The sequence below is a fragment of the Peromyscus eremicus genome, chromosome X (genome assembly GCF_949786415.1).
Source record: "Peromyscus eremicus chromosome X, PerEre_H2_v1, whole genome shotgun sequence".
Classification (NCBI taxonomy): domain Eukaryota; kingdom Metazoa; phylum Chordata; class Mammalia; order Rodentia; family Cricetidae; genus Peromyscus; species Peromyscus eremicus.
The window spans coordinates 127,181,466-127,194,788 of record NC_081439.1 but is presented as its reverse complement, the minus strand read 5'-3'; the positions used below and the strand labels follow the sequence as shown (position 1 = coordinate 127,194,788).

The 13,323-nt window shown below is 40.4% G+C and overlaps 1 protein-coding gene across 1 annotated transcript in view; it reads right to left on the bottom strand.

Moving 5' to 3' along the window:
* Aff2 (ALF transcription elongation factor 2) overlaps positions 1-13,323 on the bottom strand; it is a 448,384-nt gene that overhangs the window by 32,127 nt on the left and 402,934 nt on the right. The window contains exons 10-13 of the mRNA XM_059251561.1: positions 11,955-12,114; positions 8,144-9,154; positions 4,407-4,528; positions 3,847-3,849 (exon numbers count right to left, since the gene is read on the bottom strand). Coding sequence (XP_059107544.1) covers positions 3,847-3,849; positions 4,407-4,528; positions 8,144-9,154; positions 11,955-12,114 — 1,296 coding nt within the window. The remainder of the gene's footprint in view (positions 1-3,846; positions 3,850-4,406; positions 4,529-8,143; positions 9,155-11,954; positions 12,115-13,323) is intronic.

The following is a 13,323-nucleotide window of genomic DNA, read 5'->3' as shown; positions in this document are numbered from 1 at the left end:
AAATTCAAATAAAACAGAACAACTAAAATCTTATGCTAACTACTTTATATGGTAATTGGGTCAAGGATTTTCATTTAGTTACTTTCTTGGACTAATCAATGATGATTACTTGAATTTTAATCTTTTCTTAGACAACTAATATTGCACTGTGCAGCCATTTACTTCTCATAATTATTGACTACAATTTTCAATGGCAAATTAAGTCAAAAAGAATTTATGTTTTCCTCTTGGTCAATTTCAGTCAGTGTCTAGATATATAGATTTGCTTTATCTCAAGGCAACAAATCAAGGATGAACAAGAATTCAGGTGATCTGATTTCCTGAAAGAAAAATAAGTACAATCTGCTTGTTCCCTTCTATGTCATACAGATTTAGCAATTATAATAATACATTCCCTCTTCCTCATCTTTTGTCTCATAAATGTGACTCTATTTTATTGCCATGTAGTTAACATTTTAAACAGTGAAAATGTTTCTGCCATTATCTTAAATGACTAAAATTAATATAAAATACTTCCTAATTATTTTTAAAATTCTTTGAATTGTCAGCCATTTTAACACAGTTGTGATGCCAGATAAAATGATATAGTGAACAAATAGATCAAGATTTTTGTTTTAGATTTATGTTATGTGTATCAGTATTTTTCCATTTATGTATATGTGTGCTGGTGCCCGAGGAGGTCAGAAGAGGGTGTTGGAGTACCTGGAACTACAGTTACAGGAGGTTGTAAGCCACCATGTGGGTTCTGGGAAACAAATCCAGATCTTCCTCAAGAGCAACAACTGCTCTGGACCACTTAGTAACCTCTCTAGCTGCAGATCAGGATTCTTATCCATGAAGAAATTCCATCAACAATAGAACACATAAAGTATAATAATTACAGTGGTATCTGAGCTTTGGAGATATGTATGTTTGTATACACATACAAGTAAACCATTGTTGTGACCTCTACAGGAAGTGATTCATTATTTGTAACCACCCCCATCCACTTGAGCTGGCTAAGAAGGTAGTAGGGGCATCAAGGTGAAGAGCTGTTTCTGAGAGGTAATTGATCTTAAATTGTATGCCAGCACTTTCCCATCTGCTACTGACCTGATAAATGGAGAAACAGTCCATTCTGTGTAATAGGTACCAGTGTCTTAGTCCCCTTTTCATCTACCCAGTAGAAAACTAGAAATGTTGGATATTTAATAATCTCATTGTCAAAAGACATCCAGGGGAATTTTTTCTAAGAAAGCTCACTGTGATTGTTTTGAAGCACAAAATGATTTCTCTCATATTTTTGTATTTCTTTAAATAGGATAGAAAAGGACAGTAGATCAGGAAGAAAGAACATCACCATGGCTTTGTCAAGTTCTAAATGTGGTGAGGTATTCAAAAGAACATTCTTAAGGTTGATGGGGTAACTCCAGTTCTCACAATCAAATATAGCATCTTTTCTATGTGCAGCATGTTTATTTAGAAAAGTGAAAATTTTTCTCTTAGGAGTTTCTAAGGATCCAGAGTGAAGGGTAAAAGAACAAAGGAACAAATAAAGCTTGCAAGAGTGCTGTGGGATGTCGTTCTGTATGTTGTGAATGTGTGTTGCTCTGATTGGTTGATAATTAAAATGCTGATTGGCCAGTAGCCAGGCAGGAAGTATAGGCAGGGTGAGGAGATGAGGAGAATTCTGGGAAGAAGAAGGGCTGAGTCAGGAGTCACCAGCCAGACACAGAAGAAGCAAGATGACAAGGTAGAACTGAGTAAAGGTACCAAGCCACGTGGCTAAACATAGATAAGAATTATTGCTGTGGGATGTTCTGTATGGCAAATGTGTTGCTAATTAGTCGATAAATAAAACACTGATTGGCCATTGGCTAGGCAGGAAGTGTAGGCGGGACAAGGAGGAGAATAAAGCTGGGAAGTGGAAGGTTGAGTCAGAGAGACACTGCCAGCCACCACGATGACAAATAGCATGTGAAGATGCTGGTAAGTCACGAGCCATGTGGCAAGGTATAGATTAATGGAAATGGATTAATTTAAGCTGTAAGAACAGTTAGCAAGAAGCCTGCCACGGCCATACAGTTTGTAACCAATATAAGTCTCTGTGTTTACTTGGTCGGGTCTGAGTGGCTGTGGGACTGGCATGTGAGAGAGATTTGTCCTGACTGTGGGCCACGCAGGAAAACTCTAGCTACAAATTATGGGTTAATTTAAGTGTAAGAGCTATTTAGTAAGAAGCCTTAGCTAAGCAGTTATAAATAATAATAAGCTTCTGAGTGACTGTTCTATAAACAGGCCACAGGACTGTGGGGGCTTTGCAGACTGGAGAAACCTGTGGTGATATTTTATTTGTACTTTAGTAAATAAAGTTTGCCTGGAGATCAGAGCCATTTTAAGCAAACAAAGAAGTCAGGCAGTGGTAACACATGCCCTTAATCCTATCACTTAGCAGGCAGGATCTCTGTGTGTTCAAGACTTCACTGGAAACAGAGCCAGGTGTGGTGGCACATGTCTTAATTCCACAGCAAGGCATATAGATGTGGGTAGAGAGGAAGTAACTCATATTTGGAAGCTGCAGAGTTGGTGAGGTAAGGTTGGATGGTGGCTTTCCCTATTTCCCTGATCTCTCTAAGGTTCCATTTTTTTTTTTTATTTAATAAGACTATTTAGAAATTCATCTACAGAAACCTTCCTACCACACAAGGTGATTTCCAAAAGAAGACCCTTAAGACACCAATTTGTCTCATCTTTCCTCAATTCCAAGGACTTGATGCTGTTGACAAACCTAAGACCATGTTGAAGGCCCTATCTGAATGATAAATATTGCTTCCAGGGAAATAGTAATTTCCCATTTACTGGAAAAGCAGAGTGCATACAAAGCCCGTGCTGTAAAAAGACCATTTCTTTTTTTTTTTTTTCTGGTTTTTCGAGACAGGGTTTCTCTGTGTAGCTTTGCGCCTTTCCTGGGACTCACTTGGTAGCCCAGGCTGGCCTCGAACTCACAGAGATCCGCCTGGCTCTGCCTCCCGAGTGCTGGGATTAAAGGCGTGCGCCACCACCGCCCAGCAAAAGACCATTTCTTAATTGAGAGTTACTTTACTCTTGATTTTGACTCTTCTATAAAACAGAGCAACCACTCAATAGGTTGCTTAGTAATGTTGCTTAGCAAGGCATTGAAAGTATGGCTCTTTTCTACTGCCCTGGGCTCTATCTTTTATCTGTAGATACTCCAAACTTGGCCCAGCCTAGAAACTGAGAAATATTGTACCACTACTATGCCATTTTATTCTGGAAGAAAAACTAGGAATGATTATGTTTGAACATCAAGATCTATGCTTCCTCATATACCTGGTTGACTTGAGCAAAACTGAATCATGTGGCTTCACTGGATTTCCTTTTCTGAAAACTATGTTAATGGATATTGTAGAGACAAACTCTACCAGAGAGTACATAATATGTCACAAATAATAACTGAATTTCAGAGTGAGGGGCAGGCATCTTAGGGATCAAATGTTATTATGCGGAGCAGGATTAGAGGAAGGGAGTCTGTTTCTACCTTTCATTAAAACAAGACACCAGACCCATGCAAGCTAATAACTTCTTCCCAACATCTCATCTGTGACAGACTGACACTGTAACACTGATGTTAAATAGTAATCTGTGAGATCAATTGTTAGCAGCATTTGCCCGGATTACCTCTCTGCTTTGGACTGCTAATAGACTCCAAAACTGGGCTTTGATGGGAGTAATCTCCAATGTTGAATGAATTTATTGCAATAATTACACAGACAGAATGTCTTGAGTAGCTGACATGATTGTTAGTTAAGTGATATTTATAAAACAGAAGGAACTTGTTCACAATACTTTCTAGACACAGAGGGTTAGCCTTCTCTGGAGAAGGATGATGTTCTTTGACTGCGAAAAGGACAAGGAGGCCTCCTGCTTGATCTTGGAAACTTGCCAAAGAGAAAGAAAAGAGAGGAGGGGCTAGTTGATTAGAATCAACATACCTTACCAGGCTTTCTTAACACACAACTGCCCTCCATGGGGGCAGAGCACAATTTCCCAAGCATATCATTCTCCTGGCCTTTGTGGAGTCAGGATGCAAGTACTGGTCTTCAAGCTTTGCATTAATATTAGGAAATGGCGTTCAAAGTAGCACCCTATTTAGATCAAAGGAAATTGTCTAGTCTCCATCAGAAGTGAACCCTGGCCAAAAGCAGATTGATCTGATTAAGATGATATGTGTTTTTCTGATATTTTCTCTTTTTAATTCACTTTTATATTTTTTGTTTGGTGCAAAATCCTTCTTGGTTCTAGTCAAATGTTCTAATGGGACAAAAAGCCCCCAATATGTTCAAACATGACTTTTTATAAAGTGAAAACATTCATACAAGGGCCAACTTGAAACAGGGAAAACTTACTCTCTAGTGTTGGGAGGCTTATGGGGTGGGGCTGGTGAAATGCAAGGAGGAAGCAAGGAGATAGTAGTGTTGTCCTCCAGGCGTTGCTTCTTCTCAGGGATTTTCTCTGCAGCTTCTGCTGGCTTTTACAGGGGAAAAAATACACAGATCTTGAAATATGCCACACATTCAAAAAAGCATGTTTCACACATTAAGAAAATGAAAAAGACAGTTTGCTTCTATTTTAGCTTCTAGATTAGGTTGGAGAGTTAAATGAGTACTTTTTATCAGACAGAAATGCAATCAACCTTCCCTAGTCTAGTCCTACCAAGAGGTTGGCATATGAAAGAGTTAAACTTCAATGTAAATCTCTGATTAAAGATTGTGTAGCACAGGAACCTCATAATGAAAGTGAAGAGAATTTATAATTTTCATATACTCCTTTCATCCATGGTGCCTTTACAAAGTGATAATTAGGAAATGAACATTGTAATCTCAACACAGTACAAATCCTGTTTAAACAGCATGGGGTTTGTGGGTGACCTACAAAGGCTGTCTATAAAATCAACAATATGCAAGGGAATGGACCATGTATAAAATGTCTTTCGTTCTTAAATGTGTTCATTGCAAAGACACATTTTCACTCTACTGTTGTCATCAATAAGAGAGAAGAATTGGGGGCAGGTCATGGGTCCCATACTTCTTACTCTTCTGGAATCCTTTCATTGGATATATTCCTGCATGACTCACTAAGGAGCACTGGTATTCTCTGTCCCTGAAAGCCTCTCTTCAGGACTCACCTGCCTCCTAGAATTGCTCTGCCTCCTAGCCATCCTCTTTAGGCAGTCCCTCCAGCTTCCCAAACTACAACATTCCCATGACTCTTATTGTTCCATTTCCCTAGCACTCCCCACTTCCTTAGTACTCTTCTGTCTTCTTGTGTCTCCTGTCACCTACAAAGCACCTGCTACTTAGCAGTTCCCTCTGTCCTAGACTTCTAGAGCTTTCACTCCTCTCGGTACTTGACTGTCTCCTAGATGCCCAGTGCCCTGCCCCTATTTCACCACCTAGTAATTTCCTGTATCCCAGGAATCTCAGTAGCATCCAGGCCCCTCATACTTCCTGTCCCTCAGTGTTCCCTAGGCTTTAATGGTTTCAAGTCCTTTAGCACTTCCTAGTCTTCTATTACCTAGTTATATCCTAGGTCATTCTCCTAGTACTGTCCAGTTTCCTGGTAATTTTGTGTGTCCTAGTGGTCTCTAGTCTCTTAGTGTAGCCAGCCTTGTCTCCTAATACACACGTCTGGTCTCCTAGGATCTGCCTGTATCCTGGTGCTTCCCACATGCCTAGCATTGCCTACTCTGTCAGAGCTTCCCACATCTCTTACCACTCCACTATCTCTTAGCACTCCACAGTTTAATACTGCCCAGTCTTCTGCTTCTCACTCTCCTAGTGTTCCCCAATCTACTAATACTTGCTGCGGCTTAGGGACCCCGATCTCCTAGTTATCTCTAGCCTGCAAACATTGCAAAAAAAAATGTTAGCACCACACCCCACTTTCCAAGTTCTTGTCTCCAACCTATCCCTACATCCCTAGTGTTTCCTTCTTTCCTGGGATGTATAGTCTCCTAGAGTAACTCTGTATCCTAGCACTCACATATGTCCTAGGATTTGCTGCCTCCTAGTACTCTCCAGTCTGTCACTGTTCAATAGTATAGTGCATTCCAGTGGAATAGTGTTTCTCATCATCCAAATACCATTTGGTCTACTAGCACTCCAATGTTTTCCCAGTATTTTGTATTTGTCTATCTCTCAGTCTTCTAGTAGTCTCCAGTCTCATAGGGCTTACCAATCTCCTAGAGTTTTTTTGACTTACAGACTGTCTAAAATGCCCAGTCTCCAATTATTTTCTTTCATCCAAGCACACTAGCCTCATTGTGCTCCACTCTACAACTGTTTTTCAGTATACTGCTTGCTGGGCTCAAAGTGCTTATACCCTCAAATTTATCTCTAGATGCATGGTGTTCCAAATAACCAAGGCTTCTTGTCTCCTAACTACTTAGTCTCCTGTCACTCCCTGTATCTAAGTACTCCCCTGTTGCCTAGAACTCCCTGTCCCTGAGCACTCCCTATCCCTGAGCACTCCCCTGTCTCCTAGCACTCCCCTGTCTCCTAGCACTCCATGTCTCCTAGCACTCCCTGTCTCTTCTGACTCCCATATACACTATCACTTCTCAGTCTTCTACAGTTCCTTGGTTTCCTCAATCCCTTTTTCATGTACTAATCTATCTGCTAGTGTCCTTAGTTTCCTAGTATTCCTCTGTTTTGTAGAGCTTTAGTGTCTTAAAGTTTCCCATTGTTCTGGGACTTGTCAATATTCTACCCTATCCCAGGGTCTTGCTGCTAATTTCTAGTTCCCCTTAGGTTTCCAGCACTATGTAATGTGCAATTGATCTCTTGTCCCATAGCGTTCCCTAAATCTAGTGTTATCTAAGTCCTAGTGCTCTGTGGTCTTCTAATACCCTATTGTATTCATGCTCCCCAGAGTCATAAGTGCTCTTTTGTCTTCACTCTACAGTCTCCTACCAGACTTTGACCTCCTAGTACTTTCCTGTCTCCTAGTGTTCCCCAGTGTCCCAAGGATTCATTTCCCTCTGTGGTCACACTCAATCTCCTAAAACTCCCTCTTCACCTAGCAGTTTCCTTTCTTCAGCACTTTTCAGTCTACCCATGATTCCAGATGCTTTTCTTCTATCTTTCCCCTGTATCCTAATGCTCCTTGTTCTCATACCCCTCTCTTCTGACATTTACTTCATTTTAGTCACCTCCAGTCTCTTCTACTTTTTAACCCTTTAATTACAAAGGAATGAAGACTCTCAGAGCACCCCATTTAATAAGTCACTATTGTCTACAGGTAAGCTTTTCTTCCCTAAACAACATGAATAATGGCCATACTCAAGATACCCCCTCCCAGAAAGAAACAGAGGGAATAGTCAAAGGAATAGGAGTTACATTTCTACCTACTATGGTGCTTTGAGGAACACTATTAGCAAAACATCACCACAAGAGAACATGATTCTAAAAAATTAACCTAAGATGTAGAGGTAAATAAGAAAGAGTTTATTAGCTATAAACTCATATGTCTAGACATATTTTAATTGGTGAAAGTCACTCTGAATTTCCCCCTATGGTGACCCTATGCAAGCCTAGAATTTATACCAAAGCATGTTTAGATGAGATTTTCACAGAGTAATCCTTACAAATAGGTCAGTAATCCTAAAAGGCTATCTAAAGGCTATTGTAGATGTCAGGATACCCCAGGATAGCTGACTCATGAGTGCATTAATATGTGTCAAACATGAATGAACGTAGAAGATATACTTGGCCATTGTGTGCAGATAGGCACCCTGCTGATGCTAGAATGGGAACCACTTGCATTAGGAGCAACTTAAGGAGCTGACTCCTGGGACTGGCTACCTTGGGAAAGAGGCTTCTTTGTATTCTTATTTCCTATATGTCATAATTTCTCATAGTCCTTAACAGCTATCTTTGCCAATGGCTACCATCACAACCTGATCATTCCTAACACTGTAGTTACACTGTTGTCATATGCCAAACATGTCATTCCTCTTAAAAAAAAAATGCCATTTCCTTTACCAAAGCTTGTGATACCCTGCCATTGGTCTCCTTAAAAAAAAACTACAGATGAAGTTAGACTCTGCTCACAGTCACCTGGCAGACTCCACTGGGCAACTCACCTTATGCTTACGCTTGCCCTTAGGGGCTAGTTTTTCCACAGAGGTGGCAGCAGTTTGACGCTTCGGTTTTGAGGCAATCTCCTTGTGCTCTGTCTTGGCAGGTGTTGCTGGGACTTTGTTTTGGCCAGGTACTCTTGAAAGTAAGTCAAGGTCAATCTTCACCCATAGGCTTTTTGGATTTTCATGATCCCGTAGAGGGGACAAAAGCTCAGTTTGCATGGCAGGAGGAGGTGAAAAAACTGTCTCCTCATTGCTGGTGGATAAGTTGCTGCTGTTGCTGCTGCTGGTGGTCAAGGTGCTAAGGGTCAGGCTAGCATTAGAAGTATCCTTGGATTTAGAAGTGTTATTTCCAGGAGCAATGCAAGGAGGCAGTACTTTGATCTGCAGGGTCTCTTCTTGGTCTGTGTTGGAGTCAGATGAAGATGAATCTGTTTCAACGAATTCCTGGGACTTTGGCACAATCTTCCCAGGCCCCCTAAACTTCTTCTTCTCGGTGGTCAAAGGGGCATGAGGCCTTGGTTCTTTCCTAGGGACTGGTTTATGGACAGTGGTTTTGTTACGGCTTCGAGGTGGATCAGGAAACTCTACACTTTCTTTTTCTTTGGGAGTACTGCTGGTAATATTTGGTTTGGGCCAAGTAAATTCCTCAAAGCTGGTGTTTTTCTCAACTTTTTTGGGCTGTTTCTTCCCAATTGTCCTTTGAGAAACTGTATCAACAGATGTTGACAACTTATGCTTCAAAGCCTTTGTTTCTGGGGTTTTTTGATTGGGCCTTGGTCGCGCCTTCTCCCTAATGAGGCTGAGGAGAGGTCTTTCTTTGGGTCCAGCCACAGCCTGGCTGGGGTTTGGTTTCACTTTGACCTGGACTTCCACTGGTTGTATTATTGGAGGAGGCAGAGAAATAGTCTTCATAGGTGTCTCATTTTGGCTACAAATAAATGACTTATTCTGGGATGTGACTTTGTTTAGCCATTTGTCTAGCTGCCATTTGTTTGTGGAGGGTGGCTCAGGCTGCAGATTGAGAAACAGTAATAAGGATGAATTTCACACGTGTAATACTTTAGGGGGACTTTCTGTATAGTGACTATTTGCTAATAAAATGTTGGATGATGTGGGCTGGGAATGTAGTTAATAGAATACTTGCGTAGCATGCATGAAGCCCTGGGTTTTGTTCTTTTTTTTTTTTTTTTTTTTTTGGTTTTTCAAGACAGGGTTTCTGTGTAGCTTTGCGCCTGTCCTGGAACTCACTTGGTAGCCCAGGCTGGCCTCGAAATCACAGAGATCCACCTGGCTCTGCCTCCCGAGTGCTGGGATTAAAGGCGTGCGCCACCACCGCCCGGCTGGGTTTTGTTCTTAGACCCATATAAACCAGGTGTGGTTGTAGACATGAAAAAGGGTCCAATGTTCAAGGATATTTTTAATTACATATCAAGTTTGAGTTTGAGGCTATTTTGAGCTACCTGAGACCTTGTAAACAAAGGAAACAGACCACCTTGGGTGTTAAATGACAATCAGCGGGCCTGCGTGCACACACACATGGAGAGAGAGGAGGGAAGGAGAGGGAGAGAGAGAGAGAGAGAGAGAGAGAGAGAGAGAGAGAGAGAGAGAGAGAGAGAGAGAGAGAGAGTCATTGAGAACACACTTTCAGTGAAAATTGGAGTGATTTGTTTTCCCCCTGTATCTGACTAGATAAAAGACATCCAGCTACAAATCAACCAGTCTGTTTTTTTTTTTTTTTTTTTTTTTTTAGCACCAGTTTCTATTGTCCCTTTGAAAACCTTCTCTGCTCTAGCTAGGAAGTAAAGGGTTCTTCACAAGGGGATGTTTCTGACTGTAGCCCAGGGTTCCTGAGAGAGAACTCTGTTCCTAAAGTCTTTTGCTAAGAATTATTGGTCACCCTGTCACCAAGAGACAGAGGTAATGGTGTCTTATCCTGAAAGGAAATCTAAGTGCGTCTGAAGCATGTTCAGAAGGAAAAGCTTTCCATCTTCACAAATACTAGGGTCTACTACACAATGCTGTAATTCATTGAAAACAGTAATTTCTTTGGGTTTTTCCTGAAGGATTAAAAAAAATTGACTCCCTCAAGCCACTACACTTTCCTAAATGCATGAGCAATAATCAGTTTTTTTGGGATGTGTATGTAGACTTTAGCATTCACTATTTTTTAAAAGATTTATTTATTTATTTATTTATTTATTCATTCATTCATTCATTTATTTATTTATTTATTTATTTATTTATTTATTTATTTATTATGCATACAGTGTTCTTCCTGCAGTTACCCCTGCAAGCCAGAAGAGGGTACCAGCTCTTATTACAGATGGTTGTGAGCCAGCATGTGGTTGCTGGGAATTGAACTCAGGACCAGTGGAAGAGCAGCCAGTGCCCTTAACCTCTGAGCCATCTCTCCAGCCCCCTAGCATTCACTATTAAGGAATAGGAATGGTATATTCAATTCAGGCTCTTCATATTCAACTCTAAAGTCTACCAGTTTAAATAAAAAGCCATCATTTAAAAAAAATTTTTTTTTAAAAAAAGTTTTTTTTCATTTTACATACCAATCCCAGGTTCCCCTCCCTCCCCTTCTCCTACTCCCCATCTCCTCTAATCCCACCCCCATCCACTCCTCAGAGAGAGTAAGGTCTCCTTGGTGAGTCAACAAAGTCTGAAAAGCCATCATTTTTATTAGAGACCTCTTCTGAAAGCCACCAAGCATATGGCATCAGTAAATAGAGGATGGCAGAATTAAAAAGAGTTAAGTAGCTGTGATCCATGCCTGTAGAAGACAATAGCAGATAAGTAGGAAGGAAACTATGTGAGTTGCTGTTCTTAGCAGTGTAGCTCCAGGCCTAAAAGCTAGCTCTGGCAGCATACTGAGCTGGGTTGCAGGCCAAGCTTTACTACTGTATAACTCTGAGAACTTGGGGTAGTTTTGGTTTAACTTTTCATAAACATACATTGTCACCTATAAAATGGACTATAGTGAGAGAGAGTACAGTATCAGATTGTTAAGAAGAGGAAATGAGAAAATATAAGTCAAGTGTCCAGCACAGCATTTGCTATTTTTAACAGCAAGAAAATGACTACTGCCTTCTATTATTCCTTTTTGGTTATTGAAAAAGAAATGTATAAAGAGCCATGAGATGAATTTAGTTGTTGTACCATATGCAGGCTCAGGGAACCAGAGCACTTATCCTCAACTCATAGAGGATGGGAAGGGAAAAACCTAATTCTTCTATTTCAAAGTTTTGTTCTGGTGTTTTGTGGTGCTAGGCTAAACATTTCATGACTTATTATTATCAGACACATGGTGAAAATTGCAATAAGGAGCATAGGACTGCTTGAGTGCTGTTTTACCTTTATGGAAAGGCAATTTCTCAAGTCTTCCTTGTTTAGTATCTATTTATCACTTTAATGACTTTAAAATAGACTTAAGGGTAGGCATCTTCAGATCGAAATGGGTCATGACTGGCTTTGTTGGTTCACTTAAAACATTAGTTGTAAGCTTCATCATTAATGTACTAGTTTTTTGTAGAATGAGGCTTGAGGCTAAAACTAGCTAAGTGACTGCCACAGAAAATCAGTCATGCAGCAAGCAATCTATACAATACAGATTGAGCCACACAGAAGGAATCTACATATGTTAGGACACATATAGATATATGTTTTAGAGAAACAATCTTATCAAGTCTCTGGCTACTTTTCTGAAGTAGTTACTCTACTAAAGGACTTATGCTGGTGATATGTGACATGCTACCTTATGTATCAGGACATAGATGGATGTTGGAGTCTTGACAACTTCACTCACCTCTGGAGTGGCCACTCCAGGAGCCTCATTGGATTCACTGTCGGTAGTGCTGCTTTCAGTGTCTGAATCCGATTCTGAACTACTCTCTGACTCACTGGAGCTTCCAGACCCCCCATTTGCTTGCACTGCAGGTGGAGGCCGTGGTGTAGCCAAGAGTGAGCTGAAAGAAAAATGACGTCATTTATTGCCTCATCTAGACTCAGACTAGAAAGAAACAGCCCATTCCACATAAAGACTTATTATCTGTGAGGTGCAGGCAGAGTAGAATATAGGATCCCCGTCTGACAGAGACAAAATATAGGGCTCCAGGAGCCCAGCGATGAGACCAATGTCAAAGGTTTGGTTAGAACCAAGCACCATGGCCCAGCACAATTTCTTTTCTTCCAAGAAAGCCTCCCAACTTTCATATTCCACATGAAAACTTTCAGCAGAGATTTCATACCTTATGGATACAGACTGGAAGTTGAGACTTAGATGTTTAATTGTTTCATTTATTGATTTCAGTTACTTTTTCATTTTTTGTTGCTCTCTTCCCTCCACCCCTAAGTTCTTGGAGTATAGTCCAGTGTAGTCATATTTTTAATAACTGATAACTTCAATTATCCTTTTATTGGAGGAAACTAAGGTCCAGGGTCAAGGAAAGATGTGTATAGACCTCACAGTAGAGGCTAGAACTTGGCATCATGGTGCCCTAACTCTGTCAGAGGAGCTATGCTCAGTCCATGTTATTCCAAGGGTCTCAGGTATGGTCCTCAATTTCAGTCTGTTGAGTTCAGGAGTAAGGAAATGAGAAAGTGTACTTCTTTGTGTTCTTCACTATCATTTTTGTAAATAATTTGAAACTTTTATCAAGGAGGTAAGATCCTAAGGGAACAACTATCTCCAATGATTGATTTCTAAATTTGTAAAGCTGAACAAAGTATTTGAAAAGTTACACCATTTACTACTCTGCCTTTGTTGTGATTCAGCTCTTCTTTACCAATCATTTACTCTCTGTGTACTACACCAAATCAACAGTCTTGCAGCATTCTGGGGCACAACACTGTTTTTCTGTCTTTTTGTCTATTGTTTCTTTGGACTAGTTCTGCTCTTCATTCTATTATGAACTGTACAGAAAAAAAACATAAAAACAAAAAACAACAATTGCAAAACAAAAACAAACTTTGAGGAGGGTTTTCATCTCAGTGAATCTTTTCAACTCTGTCTTCCTTTGGAGATCAGTTGAACTCAAAGTAAGGGTAGGCTTGGGGCTAGTGCCTTTTCCCTGTGATACTAAGTCTGGTCCCTCCTTTTGTTTGCCAGACCACCCCCATGCTTCTCAGGTCAGACACTACTGCAATTTTCTTGGCTTTCTCACTTAACATTCCTC